This window comes from Saccopteryx leptura, chromosome 1 (genome assembly GCF_036850995.1).
Source record: "Saccopteryx leptura isolate mSacLep1 chromosome 1, mSacLep1_pri_phased_curated, whole genome shotgun sequence".
NCBI lineage: Eukaryota > Metazoa > Chordata > Mammalia > Chiroptera > Emballonuridae > Saccopteryx > Saccopteryx leptura.
Window position 1 is genome coordinate 368,449,722 of NC_089503.1, and position 23,771 is coordinate 368,473,492.

At 41.1% G+C, this 23,771-nt stretch overlaps 1 protein-coding gene and 1 non-coding gene across 2 annotated transcripts in view; one reads left to right on the top strand and one right to left on the bottom strand.

The window, feature by feature from the left end:
* The window catches only part of EFHC1 (EF-hand domain containing 1), a 65,455-nt gene extending 45,087 nt beyond the window's left edge, over nucleotides 1-20,368 (bottom strand). The window contains exons 1-3 of the mRNA XM_066359209.1: nucleotides 20,169-20,368; nucleotides 8,252-8,473; nucleotides 1,589-1,876 (exon numbers count right to left, since the gene is read on the bottom strand). Coding sequence (XP_066215306.1) covers nucleotides 1,589-1,876; nucleotides 8,252-8,473; nucleotides 20,169-20,231 — 573 coding nt within the window. The 5' untranslated portion in view covers nucleotides 20,232-20,368. The remainder of the gene's footprint in view (nucleotides 1-1,588; nucleotides 1,877-8,251; nucleotides 8,474-20,168) is intronic.
* On the top strand, nucleotides 5,509-5,584 carry TRNAP-GGG (transfer RNA proline (anticodon GGG)). The gene has a single exon. It is a non-coding gene; the product is annotated as a tRNA-Pro (tRNA).
* Nucleotides 20,369-23,771: the final 3,403 nt, after the last annotated feature.

Genomic DNA, 23,771 nt, shown 5'->3' on the forward strand with positions numbered 1-23,771 from the left:
TTGAAACAGAAACACACATATTTATGTATTAATTAGTTGATGAAAATACTGTGACCAGAAACTTGTAGGAACCTAACCTTGTATTTCCCCTAGGACCCATGGTGCAATGTTTGCTCATTAAGTGTCTGTGGCAATTTTATAGATCATAACTACCATGAGTAAGAAGACTGGACTGGCTGTAACTGGCTTAGAACAACTGCTCAGTGATCAAGCTGCAAATGTTCAGATTGTCCATAAAGGCACAACTGTAAAAATAATTTTAATACCTTAACTTCATGTACCATTTTATAACTTCTCATTGTTGGTACAACTCTGAAACTGCCTATGGTTAAAAGCACCTCAGAAACCTAAGTAATGACAGATCACAACATGTACGAAGGGGACAATATCTCAATGACGGTCTAGCACCAGCCTTTCTACACTGCAACCCCCTCCAGCTCCCAATCCCTTTCCTCTGTGCTAGGTTCTTCTATAGCTCTTATCAGCATCTGGTGTATCATAAATGTGTTTATCATTTTCTCCTCCAACCAGAATGTGATAACCTCCGTAAGTGCAATTCTTCATATGTGGCACCTACAACAGTGCCTGGCACAGAGCAGCACTTGATAAGTATTTGCTAAGTAAACTACTAAATTAGGAAAATAAATGAGTGAATTCATAGAAGGTCAGTGCATGGTAAAAATTAACCTCATCTGGCATTAGGTAACATGAGATTAAAGGCATGAGATACAGTGGTACCTTGAGATACGAATTTAATTCTTTCTGTAACTGAGCTCAGTCAGTCAACTCGTATATCAAACTGCCGATACTGGACCCGTGCACCAATGCGCCAACTAGCGGCAGCTTCCCAAATCATGACTCGTATCTCGGAATTTCACTCAGATCTCAAACAAAAATATGGACCGAGTTGCAGCTCGTATCTTAAAAAGTTTGTATGTTGGTCTGTTCGTATCTCAAGGTACCACTGTAATTCAGAAACTCTTTGCTTCTAGAAAAATTTTTAACTAAGACAAATTTAGAATCGATTGCCTATTACCTACAGTTTGTGCTATAAAAAAAACCGGTCTCCCTCTCTCTCTTTCAATGATAAGAAAATCCATATGTATAAAATAGAGACAGTGGAGGACTTTTGTCAGTATAAAAAAGTGTTTTCCTTTAAAAATGGTTTTATTTCAGGAATTCTTTAGGTAGTAAGTTTCCCTATCATATAGCAAGTAGGATTTACAGAAAAAGTATAAATTGTACAAAAAATTTCAGGCTTATAACTGCTAAAGAGGTAGTACTATTTTAGTGAACTCAAACTTCCTCCTCTACTCTCCATTTGAACTGGCATGTGAACTGGATTTTTTATCAAATAATTCAGCTATGATGGAATTTTAATTTTATTTGAATGGATATGTCTCACTATCATTGTGAAAAAAATGATGTCATTGAACAGTTCTGGCACAGATCAGCGCATATACAAATACCAAATCAACCTATATAATGATCCATACAGGGCAGCTTACCTTACCCTAATAAATGAAATGTATCCTTCCATAAATTAGAATGCATCAGACACCACAGCTTCCAAACCTATGTGTTATACCTGTGTGAATCGGTCACATTCAACAATGCGGAAAGTTTTCCCGTAAATTGTAATGTTTATCCCTCGATTGAGGTCTTTCCAGTGGTAGTGGTCTCCCCGGTCGTTCTTGGGGAGCCGCTGGCGTTTGATGAGCTTGCCCTGCGGCATCCCCGAGTTCTCCACAACGGGCTCTATGACTGACATGCTGTCATCTTCTAGGTAGTAGTATATGTTCACCTGACGGATCCTATAATGCTCCTCCGTTGACAGAGGAACATCTTCTTGGAAATAGGCATCAAATTTTAGCACCTATTACACATAAGGGAAGAAGAAATGGTGGTATATTAGTTTCTCATCCAAAAAATATCAGGTACTCTCTTGCAAACAGAATCACTCAAGGATTTTGACTATTTGTTACTCTTACCTTCAAAATCAAAGATTGCCAAATTTATGGCCCATGCGAGAAATCCACCCCTGCCACCTGTTTTTGTATACAAGCTAAGAATGGCTTTTTACATATTCAAATGGTTAAAAAAAATTAACAGAATAAAATTTCACAAGACATGGAAATTATATGAAATTCAAATTTCAGTCTCCACAAATAATTACATAAATAATGAACACTTGTTTGCTAATGTCTGCTTTCCCGTCACAAGGGCAGAGTTGTGGGTAGTTGTGATTGACATCGTTTGGGCCGCTGCTATGGTCTGAATTGTGTTCTCCTCAAAAATTCATGTTGAAGCCCTAACTCTGGATGTGACTATATTTGGAGATACGGTCTTTATGAGGTAATTAAGCTTAAATGAGGCTCTAAGGGTGGGGTCCTAATCCAATAGAAATAATGGCATTCCTCCCTGCCTGCCCCCCCAGCATACACGGAGGAAAGGCCATGTGAGGTCACAGCAAGAAGGCAGCATCTGCAAGTCAGAATAGAGCCCTCACCAGAGACCAAACTGGCAGGAAGCTTGATCTTGGTCTTCTAGCCCCCAGAACACTGAGAAAAGAAAGTTATATTGTTTAAGCCTCTACTCTGTGGTATATTATTACAGCAGTTCAAGCAAACCCAGATAGCTGCAAAGCCCAACATATTTTCTATTGGCCCTATACAGACACGTTCGCTGATCTTGATTTGAATACTGACGCTTTGTGTAGACTATTTACTAATGTGTTCCTTCATGAGATGGCTTAAAGACCTTAACTCTACTGCTTCACTTCCATATCAAAAATCCCTCTAAGAATTTGTAGAAAGAGTAAGAAATTTGGACAAGACTCTGACTTTTGGTTTCAAAATGAAAAAGAAAGGCTCAAGTCCATTTGTTTAGAAGTGGAGCCCTTGTAAATACATACCACTGACGTATTCATTACTAGAAGCTTTACAGGAATCACTCTCAAATCATCAATCTATCACAGAATCCACCACGGGCGGCCGGAGAACTGTGCTCAGAAATAGAGATGACGGGGCCTGACCTGTGGTGGCGCAGTGGATAAAGCGTCGACCTAGAAATGCGGAGGTCGCCGGTTCGAAGCCCTGGGCTTGCCTGGTCAAGGCACATATGGGAGTTGATGCTTCCAGCTCCTCCCCCCCTTCTCTCTCTCTGTCTCTCCCTCTCCTCTCGAAAATGAATAAATAAATAAAAAAAAAATAAAAATAAAAATGTTAAAAAAAAAAGAAATAGAGATGACGAGCAAACCCTAGTCCTCTGGAGAGCAACGGCGTTGCTGTGAAGTCCAAATGGCTTGTCCGGGGACATCTTTTCAAAGTTAAAAATATTATAAAAAGCTTATGTTGGCATGCTTTGGGATTGATTTTTAAATTTCTAGTATTCTGTTTCTAATATCTTTCTCAGGGATAAAAAGTATTAGAAGAATGTTCTAAGTAGGCAAATTCTACTAGAATAAAAGCAACAAAACAAAGAGACCCTTTAGTGGAGATACAAATATGGCTGAATGAAAAGATAAAATAACTTTAGACATAAACGTTATTGCTAAAAAGGAATAGAGTGTACTGTGAAAGAACAAGGTAAAAACCACAAGAGAACAAGGGAAACATGAATGGAATAGAGTGAAGGTCTTAAAACTCCTAATAAAAAGATAAAAGGGTTAATGTAATAGAATGTCTAAAGGAAAAAATAATATGATAAAAGCAAAATATAAAAGTCACATTAAAGTAACATTTTAGATCAACTACAAAGAATTGAAATGGGGACATGGTCACTAAGGGAGGACAGCATCAGTAATTCATACATGAAAGGGCCTGTATTTGAGCTGCAGGTTCATAAATATACAAAATGTAAGAGCCAGAATTAGTCAGCTATTTAAACCTCCCTCATGTTAGGAAGGAGGAAACTGAGGCTCAGAGTGGCAGAGCGGCTTGTCTGAGGCCACAGGGGGGGTTAGGGCCAGAGCTAAGCTCAGTCTGTAGACTCATAGCCCAAAGTTATCTCAACACACCTCACTGCTTCTTAGATAACAGGTGCTGTAGTGGTTCAGAAAAGGAATCTGTGTGAGCTAAAGTGATCAGAGAAAGTTTAAGAGAAGGGGACAAGAGTAGATTCCAGCAACAGAAGCAGAGGATGTAAACCCAGCACAGTACGTAGACAATGAGGGAGCAGCAGGGTGCTGGGCACGACCATGAGACTGAAAGCCCCTCCAAGCCCTGGCCGGTTGGCTCAGTGGTAGAGCGTCGGCCTGGCGTGCAGGGGTCCCAGGTTCGATTCCCAGCCAGGGCACACAGGAGAGGCGCCCATCTGCTTCTCCACTTCTGCTCCTTCCTCTCTGTCTCTCTCTTCCCCTCCCGCAGCCGTGGCTCCATTGGAGCAGAGATGGCCCAGGCACTGGGGATGGCTCCTTGGCCTCTGCCCCAGGCGCTAGAGTGGCTCTGGTCGCGACAGAGCAACGCCCCGGAGGGGCAGAGCATCTCCCCCTGGTGGGCAGAGCGTTGCCCCTGGTGGGCGTGCCAGGTGGATCCGGTTGGGCGCATGCAGGAGTCTGTCTGACTGTCTCTCCCCGTTTCCAGCTTCAGAAAAATACAAAAAAAAAAAAAAAAAAAAGAAGATAATTTTGGTAGGGCAGATGGGGAGCTCAGGTTTAGACTTGCTGAGTTTAGGTGACAATACAAGTTGATATAGCAGGGGTTAATTTGGGACGCAGGCCTGGGTCTGAAGAGAAGTCAATATTAGAGAAAAATTAAGATGACACAAACATTTTGACCCAGATAAGTAGAAGGACAGAATTGCTATCATACTGATATGGGGTAGACTGTCGAGGAGCAGACTTGGGGGATAGGAGACAAATCAGGAGCGAAGTTTTGAGCATGTTTAATTTAGATGTCTTTTAAACACTAAAGAGGAGATGTCAGATAGGCAATTACAAATTTGGGACACAGCATATCGGCGTGTAAAGGAGTTTCAAGCCATGAGTGTGGACCGAAGGAGCGAGTACAAAGGAAAGAAGACAGAAGACCGGCCCTGCAGCTCAGCTCTCTCCTGTGCCATCTGCCTTCTAAGATGGGAGGGCGAGGGTGCCTTTGGCAACAGGAACTCGGTCTTGGCCTTAGAATGGGAGGCAGGGAGGAAACACACACACACACACACACACACACACTTTAAAGAATATCCAAATTTCTTAAGTGCTATTTAAAAATATTTAAATGAGTTATTTAAAAACAAATCCTGATTGTTACAGATGAATCCTAATCTCCTATCTTTGTGATTCTACAGTAGTGAATTGTGACCATGTAATCATTTTGAAAAATCAAAGATATCCCTTTGAAGCCAAAAAATAAATAAGGTACAGCTCAGCTTTTGCCAACAGTTCATCCAGGTGAAGATATCCCACGGCAGTTTTAAAAAGGTCAGAGTTGGAAACCACGAATGGGTGAGGTCTCTGAAGAATATAAAATAAAGAATGAGAACAGACCCTTTAAAAGGCTTACAGTTAAGGCCCTGGCTGGTTGGTTCAGCGGTAGAGCGTCGGCCTGGGGTGCGGGGGACCCGGGTTCGATTCCCGGCCAGGGCACATAGGAGAAGCGCCCATTTGCTTCTCCACCCCCCCCCCCCTTCCTCTCTGTCTCTCTCTTCCCCTCCTGCAGCCGAGGCTCCATTGGAGCAAGGATGGCCCGGGCGCTGGGGATGGCTCCTTGGCCTCTGCCCCAGGCGCTAGAGCAGCTCTGGTCTCGGCAGAGCGACGCCCCGGAGGGGCAGAGCATCGCCCCCTGGTGGGCAGAGCATCGCCCCTGGTGGGCGTGCCGGGTGGATCCCGGTCGGGCACATGCGGGAGTCTGTCTGACTGTCTCTCCCCGTTTCCAGCTTCAAAAATTAAAAAAAAAAAAAAAAAAAAAGGCTTACAGTTAAAAGTGAGAGGCCAAAGGAGGCCAAAGTAGGAGCAACCAGCTACAGAGGGAGGAAAACCAGGAGAAGGAGGAATCAGTGGAGCAAGAGAAAAGCCAGGTTTCAAGAAGGAAGAGAGGGTCAACCGTGCAAATACTGCAACCAGGGCAAGAGAGTGCTGGCAGAGACAGACACAGACCAGTTCGGGCTTGAGGCCTCAAGCAGACAGAAGTCAGACTGTGAGTGATCTGACAGTCAAGTGAAAAAGCAAGTTGTTTAAAGGGTCATAAGGTAGAAAGGTTTTTTAGGGCAGGATAGTACAGCCCTAGGTAAAGAAATACTTACACGTTTGAAATAAAAATAGTATGAAAGTTAAAGATGAATGAGATGAAGGAAGAATAACATCAGGAACACAGAGTGAGACATGACCCTGGGAAGCAAAATGCAGTGGGTGACCACGAAGAAAACCGAGAATTGTACCGGAGCACAGAGAAGGTTGAGGGTGCACACAGCAGAGATCCTGTCGTTATCACCTGCATAAGAAATGAAGTTATACGCTAAAGATGAGAGCCAGTACAGAGGATGCCCAAAATATGGAAACTAAAGTGAAGTAACCACAAGTTGATGCCTCTTAGAAATCTCCTCCCTCTCTCTCCGCTCCTTTCTTTCAAAAACAAACAAACAACAACAAATATGTATATACAGACAGACAGTATATGTTGGCTAATAAGTAGACTCTGGGTATTCCTTAACAAATTTAAACAGATTTTATTCAGGAAAATTATAATTCCCTACTGCAAAAAAAAAAAAAAAATCTTAGTTTCAAAACCATGCATTTAACTATTCTCTACCTCATTATCTATAGTAAGGATCATTTATCTAAAAATTTTGATGATTTGAGAAAGATAAATAGAAAAGTTAAAATATAAGTATACTTCCTGGATGCCCATTATGAAAATGAATAATGAATACTATGTTAAAAGCATAAATTAAGTCAAGACAATTAGCATAAAATAACATAGATAAAAAAGAAGGCTATTTCCTACTCAGGCACAATTTCTCCTTCTCTGTATTTTAATAATACTTTTTCATAACATGTATAACTTCAAAGCTTTCTAGTTTATAGTAGTTATTTGCTATTCTTTTCGATACAAATTGACCCCACCAGGATTTAGATCTTGATAAACTGTGAAATACCTATCCCGCTCCTCTCCTGAATTCTCACCCCTCTCCCTAATCTACTGATTCTGTAGTGCCTGTCACAGCTCTAAACAGAGAAGAGAAACAAGAAAAAGGTAGAGAAATATCCAGTCATGTAACTGATACCAGTTAGTGGATGCTTAGGTTTGGTCTGTGAACAGAGATGTGCACTGGTCCTCTCAAATGTGTTCAGATGGGGAAGAGGGAGTTACATGGATCCTGGCCGATACACTAAAAACATTGTTTAAATAAAGTGGTTATTAATGTCAATGGCTTAGTTCTACCACCAGACTATTTTGTATCTTCCAACCTCCAGCTTCAATATGTAATCAATAGACTAGCTGAATGAAAATGATAAAATTAAAAGACAAAAAAAAATTGGCTGGGAGTAAATCAGGAAAGACAACATAAAAACTGGTCAGTCATTCTCAGACGCAGTTATACATAAAAATCATCTGGAACTCAGAATCATTGAGGATCAGGGAAGCATCTGAGTTTCTTAAAAGTGCCATGAGTACTTCTCTTGCACGGCCGGAGTTAGGATGACCTCACCTCAGTGAACAAGAGACAATGACAAGGAAAATCCAGGATGATGTGGAAGCGTCAGCAGATGGAAATAAGGAAACCCACATCACAAAAGTGTAAGGGTAAATGAGAAACAAACAAAAATGTCTCACCACCCTTTGGTTATGTTGTGCCAAACCAGAAATGGTCCCAGAAAAACAAAAGTTTATGCAGACAGCCTAGAGAGAGCTGACACTAGATGGAGTTGTCATGAGGACATTTTGCATTTCATGGTGACTAAGGATTTGTCACATTACAGAATGTAAAACTTTTAAAAAGTAGAAAACACACAGCAGGTGAACATAGAGCAATATGAATTCAAGAATTCATAACTCACCCAACTTTTCTTTAACTGTGTTTGGAAAGTATTTCAGTGAAGTCTATGGGGAGTTATTCTCTGTAATCGGCTTCCTGCCTAAAGAAAGGCTCTTTCAATCTTGAGCTCAGCTGTCTATGACTAAGGGTTGAGGCATTCAAACAATTTTCTCCTCAGAGCACTCTGGAAAACCTGTGGTTTATTGTCGACTTCTCTGGAAACAGCTGGCTCTCAGAAATTGGAATTCAAGGGGTGCCCTAAAATCCCAGACGATACCTTTTTGTCAAAAGCCACATGTGCAGGAATAAAATTTGAAGGTGGGGCCGGCTTGGGTGGGCCGTAAGTTAGAAGTGGCACTTTATTGGCCAACTCGTCCAGGTCCGCCTGGGATAGCTGGTTGAACTGGAGTCGATCCCCGCCAATCCCGACTGTTGGACGTCGGGCAATTGCATAGCCATTCCTGTAGCCCAGTGTCTGGCTTCTATGAAATGCTGTTTTCTGAAGAAGAAGAAAAAAAGAAGTGTGTCATTAATACAAATTGTTAGGTAAAAGGGCTAACTTTCAAAAATATAACTTAAACCTTTGCTTATAAACATCGCAAACCTTGTATCAAAACGTTTACCTACAGTATGTATAAGGTTCTTGTATTTTAAGCTAAAATACTTGGTCAGAAATGAGGAAAGCATCATCATGAGTTTAAGACATAAAGCCCTGCTCTGGAATACCCAACTAATTACCAGCTCACTTCTCATTAAAAAAACTGAAACATTAAATTTAGTTTCTTAAAATACTAATTTTTCACTAGTCTTCCCATGTTTTTCATCTTACCCAGTGGTCAGAAACCATTGAACCTAGAAGAACTGGTTCTGTGAAATCAATTTTTACCTGAAATGAAAAGACCTTTCTTGTTACAATGACACTGATACATTCACCAACTCTTTGGAAAGAAAGTAGATATTATATATTTAAAGTCTTGAATTCAGTAATTCCACCTCAATTTTTTATTTTCAGGAAATAATCCAAAATTATGGAAAAAAAACAATATGCCTAAAGTTGACCATTAAAATGTTAATTACAACAGTAAAAACATTAGAAACAATTGAAAAGACAAACATGAAAAATGGGAAATTCACTTAGTGGACTATTATGCAGTCATTAAAATACTGGTTTTAAAGACTATGTGGCAATCTGGGGGGAAATACTTGATTTAATAAGCCCCCAAAAGCAGCATATGAAATTATATGTGTACTATAATTACAAGCATGCACACATGTGCCTGAACAGAGACTAGGTTTGGTGACTGCTCTCTGTCCATATTATACATTTCTGAATTATGTTGACTTTTTTCCCCTCAATGAACTCATTCTTATTAGAAGAAACCAAAAGATTAAATAAAAAAAAAGTGTAAAAGAAATAATTTTGAAGACAGAGACCAAAATGGTAACATAGGAGGCCCTTGTCTCCCATCCCTTCACAAAGACCAATGATGAGACAACCATCCATAAACAAACAAACAAACAAACAAAAACAGCTCTGGAAGAGTTCTGGAGTCTGCTTAGGAGGTTTTTAGCAACACAGAACAAAAAATATGGCAATAATCTCACAGAAAGAGAAGGAAGACCATTTCATCTTGGCAGCATCATCCTATCCCAGGCCGGCACTGCTCAGCGCCAAGAGGGAGCTGCCCAGCTAGAAAGAGTTTCCCTTGCCAAGAAAAAAAGAGAGGGCGAGCAACCAGCTGCGCTAGTCTTTGGGGCATAACACGAAGTCCCACTTCAGTTTCACCCCCCCCCCAGACCAGCAAAGCTGATGTGTGTAAAGCCAGCGAGGAACGAGGAAGGAAAGCAGGGGCACCTGGCCCTGAGTGGGAGTGACTGTGGTCCACAGAGAGCTGCTCAGTGCACAAACGCAGTAGATTTTGTCACCTACCTGAAGCCAGTAGCAAGAACAGCTGCATGAGCTTGGAGCTGGCCTCTCTTGCTATGCACCTGCATGTAACTATCCTGACCCGCATCACAGGCTTCTACTGCAGTGTGCACGCCCAGGGGAGAGTGTGCGCCTGGAGAAGGTGTGCAGCCACAGGAGCGCATGCTGATACCCAGGGCCTCTGTAGCTGCCAGTCAGTGCATCATTTGCCCCAGACCCTGCTGCCTGCTCTAGCCCCCACCACTATGCGTGTGTCTGCAAAAAGCCCCTTCCACTACCTTGCCACCTGCATCTAGTCCCCCTGCAGCTGAGCATGTGCACACCACTGGCTCTGAGTTGCCAGGGCTGGCCGGCCTAGTCCCTAGGTGCTGAACTTAGAGGTGCGTGGTGCCATGGAAGACCCTCACGGCCTTGCAGCCACTGCAGAATGCCTACAGCACTTGCCAAGGACCACACAGTTGTCAATGCTGTAGACCCCAGCAGCCAGAGCCAAAGACACATCATCCCCACCCACAACCCTGCCAGACCTAGTACCGCTACACACCCTGACACTAGGTGCCCCTGCATGCAGCACTAGACTCAGGATCACAGAATGCTTCAGCATACCCCTTCCAGCAGGTAAAACAATTGTTACCAAAGTCAGTCCATAAAGATTGGCAGAGGTGACTGTTTTGTTTTTTTGTTTGTTTGGTTTTTTTTGTATCTTTCTGAAGCTGGAAATGGGGAGAGACAGTCAGACAGACTCCCGCATGCGCCTGACCGGGATCCACCCGGCACGCCCACCAGGGGGCGATGCTCTGCCCCTCCGGGACGTCGCTCTGCCGCGACCAGAGCCACTCTAGTGCCTGGGGCAGAGGCCAAGGAGCCATCCCCAGCACCCGGGCCATCTTTGCTCCAATGGAGCCTTGGCTGCAGGAGGGGAAGAGAGAGACAGAGAGGAAGGGGGGGGGGTGGAGAAGCAAATGGGCGCTTCTCCTGTGTGCCCTGGCCGGGAATCAAACCCGGGTTCCCCGCACGCTAGGCCGACGCTCTACCACTGAGCCAACCGGCCAGGGCCGTGACTGTTTTTTCAAATGTGAAGATATCTATCCAAGACTACAGGGATCATGAGAAATGAGACAAATATGACTCTACCAAAAGAATACAGTAAATCTATAGTGCTTGCTGGCCCCCAAAAATGAAGAACCAAAAACTGCCTAATAAAAAAATTCCACCTCTAAATAATTGTCCTAAAGATGTTTAGAGAGCTACAAAAGAACAAAAATAAATGATTTAACAATATCAGGAAAACAATACAAGAAAAAAATGAGAGGTTAAAAAAAAGAGATAAAAAATATTTTAAAAAATAGAAATTTTGGAGCTGAAGAATAAAATGACTGAACTGAAGAATTCAATAGTAGCTTTAACAGAAAACTTGAACTAGTAAAAAAAGAACTTGTGAGCTAGAAAACAAATCAATTGAAATTAATCCAATCAGCAGAGCAAAAAGAAAAAGAATGAAAATGAACAAAGAAAGCCTATGCGACTTATAGGACAGTCATAAGAGAAATAATGTATGCCTCTTGGGAGTCCCAGAACAAGAAGAGAAGAAGAAAGGAGTAGCATGCTTATTTAAAGAAATAATGGCTGAGAACTTTCCAATCCTGGGGAAAAAGTTGGATATCCAAGTTCATGAAGCTAATGGGGTTACTTCAAAATGTCAAATCAAACTAATCTTCTGCATGCCTGACCAGGCGGTGGTGCAGTGGATAGAGCGTTGGACTGGGACGCGGAGAATCCAGGTTTGAAACCCCAAGGTTGCCAGCTTGAGCGTGGGGTCATCTGGTTTGAGCAAGGCTCACCAGCTTGAGCCCAAGGTCACTGCTTGAGCAAGGGGTCACTTGGTCTACTGTAGCCCCCCCGGGTCAAGGCATATTTAAGAAAGCAATCAATGAACAACTAAAGAATTGATGCTTCTCATTTCTCTCCCTTCCTGTCTGTCTATCCCTCTCTCTGTCTCTGTCACAAAAAACAAACAATCTTCTGCAAAACACAGATAATAAAGCTATCTAAAATCAAAGACAAAGAGAATTTTTAGAAACAGTAAAAAAAAAAAAAAAAGTAATCTCTCATCCAAGGGCCCCTCCATAAGGCTGTCACAGATTTCTCAGCAGAGACTTTGCAAGCCAGGAGATAATGAGAGGATATATTCAAAGTGCTAAAAGAACAACTACCAATCAATAATATTTTACCCAAAAAAGTTGTGTTTTAGTACTAAAGATGAGATAAAAACTATCCCTAATAAACAAAGACTTCATCACCACTCAACCTAACTTAAGAGAAATACTATAAGAAGTTCTTCAACTGAAATAAAAGGCATTAATTTATAACATGAAAATATATAACATGCAGGTAAAGGTAAGCATATAGTCAGATTCAGAATACCCTAATACTATAATATGGTGATACGTGAATTTCTCAACTTTAGTGTAAGGTTAAAGGACAAAGTAGTAAAAACAGTTATAGCTTCAACAATTGTTAATGGATACAGAATGTAAAAAGATGTGAATGTTGACATGAAAAGCATAAAGGAAGAATGCAAAAGCATAAAGTTTTTGTACATGATCAAAGATGAGTGGTTAGAAGTGTAATACAGACATATATATATATATATATATATATATATATTATTTTTTTTTTCTTTATGTAAGCTTCATGGTAACCACAAAGCAAAAACCTACAGTGGATTCACAAATGATAAAGAGAAGGGAATCAAAGCATACCACTATGGAAAATAATCAATAGGAAGACATCAAGGGAAGAAGAAATGAACAAGGAACTACAAAACAGCCAGAAAACAAGAGGTGGTACTAGTAAGTCCTACCTCTCAATAATTACACTCTGTGTAAATGAATTTATATCTTCAATCAAAAGGCAAGCTGAATGATTTTTTTTTAAAGACCTAACCATATGCTGCTTACAAGAGACGTACTTCAGCTTTAAGGCGGCACATGGGCTGAAGATGAAGGGATGGAAAAAGATATTCCATGCAAGTGGAAACCAAAAGAAAGCAGGAGAAGCTGTACTTATATCAGACAAAATAGATTTTAACCAAAAATGGTAATATGAGACAAAGATAATCATTATATAATAAGGGAGTCAATTCATCAAGAAAATATAAAAATCATAGCCTGACAAGGCAGTGGCGCAGTGGCCTGGGACACTGAAGACCCAGGTTTGAAACCCCAGGGTCGCCGGCTTGAGTGTGAGGTCATGGACATGACCCCAAAGTCTCTGGCTTGAGCCCAAGGTCACTGGCTTGAGCTCAAGGTCACTGGCTTGAGTAAGAGGGTCACTGGCTCAGCTGGAGCCCCCCATTCAAGGAGCATATGAGAAAGCAATCAATGAACAGCTAAGATGCCACAACTATGAGTTGATGCTTCTCACCTCCCTTCCTGTCTGCTTAAAAAAAAGTGTTTTAACTCCAGTTAAAAATCATAATAATAATATATATATAAATCAAAATATATGTGTACCTAACATCAGACACCTAAATATATTAAGGAAATACTAACAGATCTGAAGAGAGAAATATACAAAAAAAATAATAATAATAGGGGACTTCAATCCTCCATTTTCAACAATAGATAGATCAATCAGATAGAAAATCAACAAGGAAATGTTGAACTGGAACTACACTTAAATCAAATGAATTTATTTATTTATTTATTTTTTAAGCTGGAAACGGGGAGAGACAGCCAGACAGACTCCCGCATGCGCCCGACCAGGATCCACCCGGCATGCCCACCAGCGGCGACGCTCTGCCCACCAGGAGGCGATGCTCTGTCCCTCCGGGGCGAGTCTCTGCCACGACCAGAGCCACTCTAGCGCCTGGGACAGAGGCCAAGGAGCCATCCCCAGCGCCCAGGCCATCTTTGCTCCAATGGAGCCTTGGCTGCGGGAGGGGAAGGGAGAGACAGAGAGGAAAGGGGGGGTGGAGAAGCAAATGGGCACTTCTCCTATGTGCCCTGGCCGGGAATCGAACCCGGGACTTCTGCACGCCAGGCCGACGCTCTACCGCTGAGCCAACCGGCCAGGGCCAAATCAAATGAATTTAATAGACATAAATAGAACAGTAGTAGCAGAATACACATCCTTTATTCTTCAGAATATATCATATGAAAGGCCACAAAACAAGTTTCAGCAGATTGGAATTATACCAAGTATCTTCTTTTGACCACAATGATATGAAGAAACGGAAAGAAAGCTGGAAAATTCAAAAATACGTTGAAATTAAACAAAACACGACTGAATAGCCAATGGGTCAAAGAAAGCAAAGGGAAATAAAAAAGTACCTTCAAACAAAAATGAAGCACAACATTTGAAAACCATTTGGATGCTGCAAAAGCAGTTCTAAGTGGGAATTTTTATAGCAATGAAGTCATGCATTATGAAACACGAAAGATCTGTAAGTATGGTGTCAGAAGAGTACTACATTTATCAGGATAATTACTATATAAGGTATATAACTGTCTAATCACTACGTTGCACTGAGACTAATATAATACTGCATGCCAACTGTAATTGAAAAACAAATTTTAAAAAAGGAGCAAAAAACTCAAATAAACCACCTCACTTTAAACCTCAACAAACATGGCGACCCACTAAATTTAAGCATATTTGTCAGCGGAGGAAAAGAAACTAACCAGGATTCCCTCAGTAATGGCGAGTGAGCAGGGAAGAGCCCAGTGCCGAATCCCGGCCCGCGGTGGGGGGGCGGGAAATGTGGCGTAAGGAAGACCCATTCCCCGGCGCCGCTGGTGGGGGGCCCAAGTCCTTCTTATCAAGGCCCTCCTCCTCAAAATAAATAAAAAATAAAAAATAAATAAACCTCAACAAACTAGAAAAAGAACTAAAAGAACTAAGCACAAAGACAGCAGAAGGAAGAAAATTACATGAATCAGAGCAAAAATAAATGAAATAAAGACTAGAAAAACCATTGAGAAGATCAACAAAACTAAGAGCAGGTTTTCTAAAAAGATAAACAAAATTTATAAACATTTAGATAAATTAAGAAAAAAATGGAAGATTCAAAAAAATAAAAACAGAAATAGAAGGATACATACCTGATACTACAGAAATACAAAGATTCATGAGAAACTACTATGAACAGGTATACGCCAACACACTGGATAACTGAAAATAAATGAATAAATTCCTAGAAACATACAATCTAACAAGACTGAATTGTGAAGAAATAGAAAATCTGAACTGACCAATAATAAACAGGAAAGTGAATAAACAATCAAAAATCAATCAACAAGAAAAGCCTAGGACCAGATACTTTCACTAGCGAAGTCCACCAAACTTGTAAAGAAAAATCAAGCAGATCTTTCTCAAACTCATCCAAAAAGGTTTAAGAGGAGGGAACACTCCCAAATTCATTTTAAAAGGCCAGCATTACCATGATACCAAAACCAAACAAGGATACTACAAGAAAATTACAGACCAATATCCCTGATGGAATAACATGCAAAAATAATAAAAAAATACTAGTAAACTAAATTCAGCAGCTTGTTAAAAGGATCACATACCATGATCAAGTGGCATTCATTCCTGAAATGCAAGGATGTTTCAATATACACAAATTAATAAATGTGATACAGCACATTAATAGAACAAAAGATAAAAATAATATGATCATCTCAATAGATGAATAAAAAGCAATACAACATCCACTCAGGATAAAAACTCTCAATAAATTGAGTATAGAAGGAACATACCGCAACATAGTTAAGGACATATATGACAAGCCCAGAGATAGCTAACATCACACTCAATGGTGAAAAGTTGAAAGCTTTTCCTCTTCAAGTCAGGACCAAGACAAAATGCCCACTCTCCCTAGTCCTGTTCAACAGAGTGCTGAAACTCCTAGACAGAACAATCAGACTAGATGAAGAAATAAAAGGCATCCAAATTGGAAAGGAAAAAGTAAAACTCCCTTTGTTTGTAGATAATATAATCTTACACTTAGAAAACGCTAAAGACTCCACAAAAAACAAAACAAACAAACCAAAAAACCCTCAGAACTTATCAACACATTCAGTAAAGGTACAGGATACAAAATTAACATAATTAGTTCTCTTTCTGTACATTAACAATGAAATATCTGAAAAAAGAAATAAAACAATCCCATTCACAAAATCATGACAAAAAATAAAACACTTAGGAATAAATTTAACCAATGAGATGAAAGATCTGTACACAGAAAACTATAAGACTTCGATGAAAGAAATTGAACACATAAACAAATGGAAAGATAACCTGTGTTCATGGCTAGAAGATTTAATATTATTAAAAAGCCCAGAATACCCAAAGCAGCCTATATATCCAATGCAATCTCTACTAAAATTCCAATAGTAGTTTTTACAGAAAGAGAAAAAAATCCTAAAATCTGTATGGCGCCACAAAAGACCCTGACTAGCCAAAGTGATGCTGAGAAAAAACAAAGCTGCAGGCATCGCACTTCCTGATTTCAAATTATAGTGACCCTTGAATAACTTACAGGCAGGTTTGAAATGTACAGGTCCACTTACTCATGCAGCTTTTTCAATTGACCCTTGCAGTTCAAACCAGTGTTGTTCAAGCATCAATTATGTGGTTAGAAATCCATACACGCAGAGGGCCAACTATAGTTATATGCAAATTTTCAACTGTGCGGGAGGTGTGAGCCTTTAACCCCTGAGTTGTTCAAGGGTCAACTGTAGTTTGTATGTTACAAAGCTATAGTAATTAAAACAGTAGTCTTAATCACTTTGCAGAATATGTGTATCAAATCTACCAGTTGTACATTTTAAATTTATACAATGTTATATGTCCTTTATATCTCAATAAAGCTGGAAAAGATAATGGAAAGAAAAGATCAGAGGTTTATTTGATGAAATATTTTTCCTTTTTATGTCCTTTGTAATGGGAGGTTACTTTCAAAATCATGTGAATATGCATGTATATATACACAGACCTACAAATACACATACATGTAAACATATGTACATAAAATTTAGGATAAATCATAAAATATATATTTTTATGAAAAAATGTCTTATTTATCTAATTTGTTTGCAGCCAATCTACCACCTTTCAAGATCCGAACTAATATAAAATAAACTTCTTTTGCTAAAAGAATTAGGAACTGTGGATTCTTTTTTAAGGGTCACACATTCAGGGGCACAAGCTAGTTGACAAGTGCTGCTCCAGACGCACAACACATGTGACACAGAACAACATGGGCTGAGCGGACTTCTTGACTGGGTAAACTGTAACTTCCAGCTCTTCCTCTTCCACCTCTAAAAACAGAAGCAACAGCAGCTGCTTCATTTGCTTTCCTTGTTTGAGACAGACATCACCATCGTCATTCAGCATATGACCTTTATTAGTGGATTGCTATGAGCACCCCAGATAAGGCCATCTAAGGCCTCTCACCCTTCTTAGTCATTATGGTTCCTAATTCTGTGAGTGTTATACATATGTAGTCCTTCAGCGCTGGAGGACCTAATGACCATGTTTTTCAAATTTCAAATAAGGCAAGTCAGTTGATACTTGCCTAATGCCTTAAAAATATGAAAAATGCCCAATGCATAATTCATCTTACTTGTAGTCAAGCAGTATGTTCTTAGAGCCTGGCACCTCCCGTCCACACCGCTGTAATTCCCATATCAACTCACCCCTGCTTGTGGGTAACTCACACTCACCAACATCAAACGTTTAGGCTGCTCCTCCAAAGGGCAGGAATGTGCCCCCATTTCCTAAATTACATAAAACTGAAAAGTCCACTGAAGTGAAAAATCTGTGATGCTGGGTCTTAATGCAGGAATAATTTGAAGAAGAGATTCAGAATCCAAATTCTCTCAACAACCTTTTAATTTCACCCCTCCTTAATAATTTGACTATGTATTTTATCTTACCTTAATGACCACGGAGAGGAATTTATAGCTTAAATTATTACCCTATATAAATATAAATTGTTATTGTCTCATCTATGATAATCAGCCTACTGAATCTCAATATTGATCTTTCAAAAATATATTTCAGTAATGCTGTTAGAATTAAAACAAATGCTAAATAATTTTTCAAGGGCTAACCTATGTTAGGAGGAAAAAGCATTTTTCTCTCTTCAATTTTGTCTAGAAAATGCAACCAAACACACTTAAGGTCAGAAAAGGGCAAAACAAACTCAACATGAATCTTTTATTAAAATATTAGAGCAAAAACAATAGGGTTAGGGGTAGGGAGAAAATTGTGGTTGAAGGTACTGGAATGAAATTATCTTTTTCAAAGCTGGGAAGGACAGTTTGGGAGGAAGATGGGTCTGTATCGAAAGTCTAATTTTTTGGAGAAACAATTGAGAAAGAAGATAAAACAATGGAGAGAAGGCGAGACCAAATTGTAGACAAGGCAGTAGTGCTGGACAGAAAAGGGACCACCAACTTACACCAGTCACAAAAATAAACTTAAAATGGATAAAAGACTTAAATATAAGCCGTGAAACCATAAGTATCTTAGAAGAAAACAAAGGCAGTAAGCTCTCCGACATCTCTCACAGCAATATATTTGCTGACTTATCTCCATGGGCAAGTGAAATAAAAGACAGGATAAATAAATGGGACTATATCAAACTAAAAAGCTTTTGAACAACTAAAGACAATATGAACAGAATAGAAAGACAAATCACACAATGGGAGAGCATATTCGACAATACATCTGATAAAGGGTTAACCAAAATTTATAAAGAACTTGTAAAACTCAATACCAGGAAGACAAGCAATCCAATCAAAAAATGGGCAAAAGAAATGAATAGACACTTCTCCAAAAAGGACATACAGATGGCCAATAGATGAAAAAACGTTCAACATCACTAATCATTAGAGAAATACAAATTAAAACCACAATGAGATACCACCTCACACCAGTCAGAATGGTGCTCATTAACAAAACAACACAAAGTAGGTGCTGGCAAGGATGTGGAGAAAAGGGAACCCTCCTGCACTGCTGGTGGGAATGCAGACTGGTGCAGCCTCTGTGGAAAACAGTATGGAGATTCCTCAAAAAATTAAAAATGGAACTGCCTTTTGACCCAGCCATCCCACTTTTAGGAATATATCTCAAGAACACCATATCACTGATTCAAAAAAAGAAATGCACCCCCATGTTTAGGGCAGCATTGTTCACAATAGCGAAGATCTGGAAACAGCCCAAGTGTCCCTCAGTGGACGAGTGGATTAAAAAGCCATGGTACATTTATACAATGGAATACTATGGGGCCACGAAAAAGAAGGAAATATTACCTTTTGCAACAACATGGATGGACATGGAAACTATTATGTTAAGTAAAATAAGCCAGGCAGAGAAAGAAAAATATCATATGACCTCACTAAATTGAGGAATCCAAGAAACAATGTGGACTGAGAAATGGAATTAAACCTGAAGGGAAGGGGAGGGAGCTTTTGGGAGGGGGAAAGGGAGATGTTGAGGGGAACACGGGGGAGGGGGGATGCAATCGGGGCAAGATTAGAATCTATGTAAACACAATAAATTAAATAAAAAATAAGAAGAATGCACACTGTGGAAAAGGACTTGGTGGGGAAAAAAATGAAATATCAGACAGAAAACGGGGCTGGGAGTGAGAAAGATTGCTGGGTCCAGGATGTAGGAGAGGGAGGCAGGGAGAGATGGGCGGGCCTGGGGAGAAAGGGTGGGATGGAGCTGTGGGAAGGAGGATGAAGGTGTAGAGATGCAGAGCGGGAGAAGGGCCGAGGCGTGGGGAGGTGGTAAGTGGTTAAAGATGGAGTCGGGCAGCAAGGAGTATAGTGTGGGAGAGGATTCTGCGAGAGGATCTAGACAGAGAGACAGAGAGTTTTGGAAGTAAGGTGGGGAAACAGTGGTCCAGAGGGAGAAGAAGCAGGGGCTAGAGCAGAATGGAGCAGCAAGGAAGAACAAGGCTAAGCCAACAGACTAAGTGAATGAGGCCAACAGACTGCCAGGGTGGCGTGGAAAAACTACTATAGAAAGGGCTGGAGCGGAGGATAATGGGTAGCGGAGAGGATGAGGGGGAGGACGACAGAATTGCGGCGGGAAGAGAGAACAGGGTCGGGGTAGAGGACTGGCTTGAAGAGAGAGAGAACACTCCTGGGTGGAGGAGAGAGGAGGTGCACTAAGCGGCGAGCCCCCCGAAGCCTCCGGAGGGTGAGGACAGGCAAGGCAGGTGGGGGTCGGGCGGATAAGTCCTCACCGTGCAGTCCGTAAAGGACGAGCCAGGGAGAAAGGGCAGGCCATGCACGGGGTTGGACACCATCGCAGCCGCTACGCCGCTGCCAGCTGGGACGGGTTTTGTCGCTCTCTGGTTGCCTAGGCGACCAGCGGCTTTCTCTGGCCACCTGAAGCTCCATGGTAACGCCAAACATCCCGAGCACCCGCGAGTGGTGGGAGGGGCCTGAGGTGCCCGAGTGACAGGTCTACGCTTGCGTCGCGAGCGGGACTTCGTGTTCTCGCGGTAAGAAGAACGCGAAGAAAGGGGCGCGGTTAGTGGGCGTTGCGGAACTGGCTCCGCCCCTCTCGGCTGCAGACGCTGGGACGTGGGAACAGTTGGGCGGGGTAGGAGGAGGTTATTGAATGGAGGCTGCGGTTCTAGCAGTTTGTCCAGAGGTCGGGAGGGGCTCTTGGATGTACTGAAGTAGAAGGGAAGCTCGTTTCTTCCCTCCACCGCAGCCCTCACCGCCCCGCCGGTGTCCTGAGCTCAAGCGCGCTTTTCTCCCAGCTCTGGGAAAGGGCTCTGTCCGGGATAGTCACAGAGATGTAAATTACAGCTCAGAGAATATAGTCAGTAATATCGTAATAACGATGGATGTGGCCAGGTGGGTTCTTGAAGTATGGGCGACCGCCCTGTAAAGTGCATGATTGTCTATGCTGTACATCTGAAACAGATACAGAATAATATTGAATGTGAACTGTAATTGAAAAATTAAAAACAAGAACAACAACAACGTTACCTACCTACCCGTATACTGCTTCTGGGGACAGGAGCTGAGGATTATTCACGGTTATTTCTCTGTTGTTTATGGATGTTCAATGAGCCAATGCAACTATCTTGTCCCTAATCTGCTGTATTATCTATTTTTCCATATTCAGTTTATTTTATTGTCAATACTTGCAGTTCTACACCCTCTCAGTTCCTGCAGACGGGGCTTTGCATATTTCCATCCGAACACTCTATATTTGTTGACCGAAGACCTACAGGATGCTGATCTCTAGTTTATTATGCCTACCTGCAGTGGCAATGAAAAGAGCAGAACCAAGGGGAATCACAGCTCCTTCAAGAGAAAACTATGTGGGAAGACTACAAATAAGTGAACCGAAAGACTCTCAGGACCATAGGTGTTCTCACTTTGTGCTTTTTACAGAACTTGATTAAATTATTATTCCTTAAGAGAAAATGTAAACCTCTTCTTGAAACATTTGAAAAAGAAGGAAAAAGGATTCATTAGCACCAAGAAGCTTAAAATAAAAATAAAAAGCAAATAAAAGAAAATAAAAAGCAAACAAAACCCTGGTGCCCAGACATTGGAATCACTAAGTCTGAGATGGGGTCCAGGAACCTGATTTTTATAACAGCTGTTTTGGTTCATGTAAACAATAACACAAAACGGAGCGGGAGCTACCGGCCAGAGAAACTACCTTGCAGGTCTTAGGTCTCAAATCTTTGTAATATGAAACAGACCAAATAACCTTTGGATTGGGCCTAAGCAAATGTGTGCCTTTCAAAAGAACCGTTTGCAAAGATAAGAAAGCAATTATTATGACTACTGAACTGCTGACTTACTGGACTGAAAAATTAAAAACACTATTTAGAATAAACATCACTATGTTATGTCTTCTGCACCAAGAGAAATGCTTTCCTTCTATTGATGTAATTGTTCACCTTCTCTTTCTCATAAATACCCATTGCCTTTGTCTCCTAATCGGAACATTATTTGGGTTCTGTCTCAATTAATGATCCTGAATAGCTGCTCTTATTGATCTCAATAAATGTGTCGAATCTCACCTAGAAAGGCCTTTTTATTTTCAGATTAACAATAATGAGTCAATTTAGGAACATGATAGAGTAGCAAGCCTGACACAGAAGGCGTATCTCCATGTCTTGAGTAGGCTACTACGAATACAGACAATGCTTTAGTTGTATTGCTGCTTGTCAGAGCAAATCCCTGTTGGGTTTCACTAATGGGCATCAAGTTCAGGGATCCAGGAGAAATCCACCAGTGGCACCTGAAACAGTTATTGGTGGCTATCTGCCACACCCTGCCCAAAGAGTTTCTTTTCTACTAACTATTCCTCTCCCCTTACTACTCTGTTTCTTGTCCTTGTCCCTCCCCTTTTTTAACCTGTCTAAATATTAATTTTCTATTGGTATATTATCTTAATGCAGGCATTTAATACATTTAAAAATATTTTTAAAGATTTTATTCATTTTGGAGAGAGGAGAGACAGAGACAGATACAGAGACAGAAGGAGGGGAGGAGCAGGAAGCCTCAACTTCCATATGTGCCTTGACCAGGCAAGCCCAAGGTTTTGAACCAGTGACCTCAACGTTCCAGGTTGACACTTTATTCATTGTACCACCACAGGTTAGGCTATTTAAAAAATATTAATGAATTATTAGCATTGTTGAAGTTACTGAAAACTTTCTGTCCATTGCGTTATATCTTAACCACTGACCGAGGATGGAACCCAGCCAGCCAGCCACTGGGAGACATTTCAAGTTGGTAAGTTCAAACTTCAAAGAAGAGACTCTCCCACTTCCCTCTACGTCATTGATGCTGCACAACCAGAATGACTGGTCACTAGAATCCTTGCTGACTCTTCAAGACCATCTTAAATCCTTATCTGTTATATAATCCCTCTCTCCTCTCTTTTAATAAAAGTAAATCCATGGCATTAGGATACACTTTGAGGAGCCCTTCTGGGCTAACTGCGTGGTTGCATTTGGGGTCTATATTCCCTGCCTTGGGTAAGGAAGAAACCCATGGCTGCTGGAAAGGGTGAGTCATGCCTAAGGCTGTGATTATCTATTGTGTCATCTGTTTTTATCTGAGGAGTGCACTCTGCCCAAAAGCCTTGCTTTCCTAGAAAAGAGCACTAGTTAAATGGTTAATGGAATGCATTTAACTACTTTCAGACCCTAGAAAAGCATATGACATTAAAATGCCTTCTGATGAGGGGAAGACAGGCAGCGTTGCACCAGTGCTAAAAAGCACAGGTCCAGGGCTGTGAAGAAAGAGAAAAAATGATGGCACTTCAGAAAACTTCTTGGGCCTTGAGAAGGGTTTGGCATGATTAGAAGTTCATATCCCATTCCTCCCAAACATGACTGCTGAGATGGATTGTACTTCAATCTAAACTCACCATTTCCTACTTTGTGGACCAAATAGGAGAGGGCAGGAACTGGATCATCCCTGTTTGCTTAAGTAGAAAGTCCCATGGTTTGAAGACTGTGTGTAAAGCCTGGACTCAGAAGACCACAGAGACGTCGTATGACCTTAGCAGGTTGTTTCGAAGCTTGGGGAATGGGAAATATGGAAGCATCAGACTGCCAGAAGGCCAAACCTAAAACAGGGCATCATGCTGACGTATCGCAGGGACTTCTGAGGCGTGGCAGCGGCGACACACACTTACCTACAAAACATCTCCTTTTTCAGTATTTCCCCGGAATTGACTTTAATCAGAATTTATTTTCAATCCTGTGACATTATTCTTCAGTATCTAAAAATCACAGGGCAAATATGAAGCCGAATAGCGTGTGTGAGCGTGTGTGAGCCTGTGTCTGTGTCTGTGTCTGTGT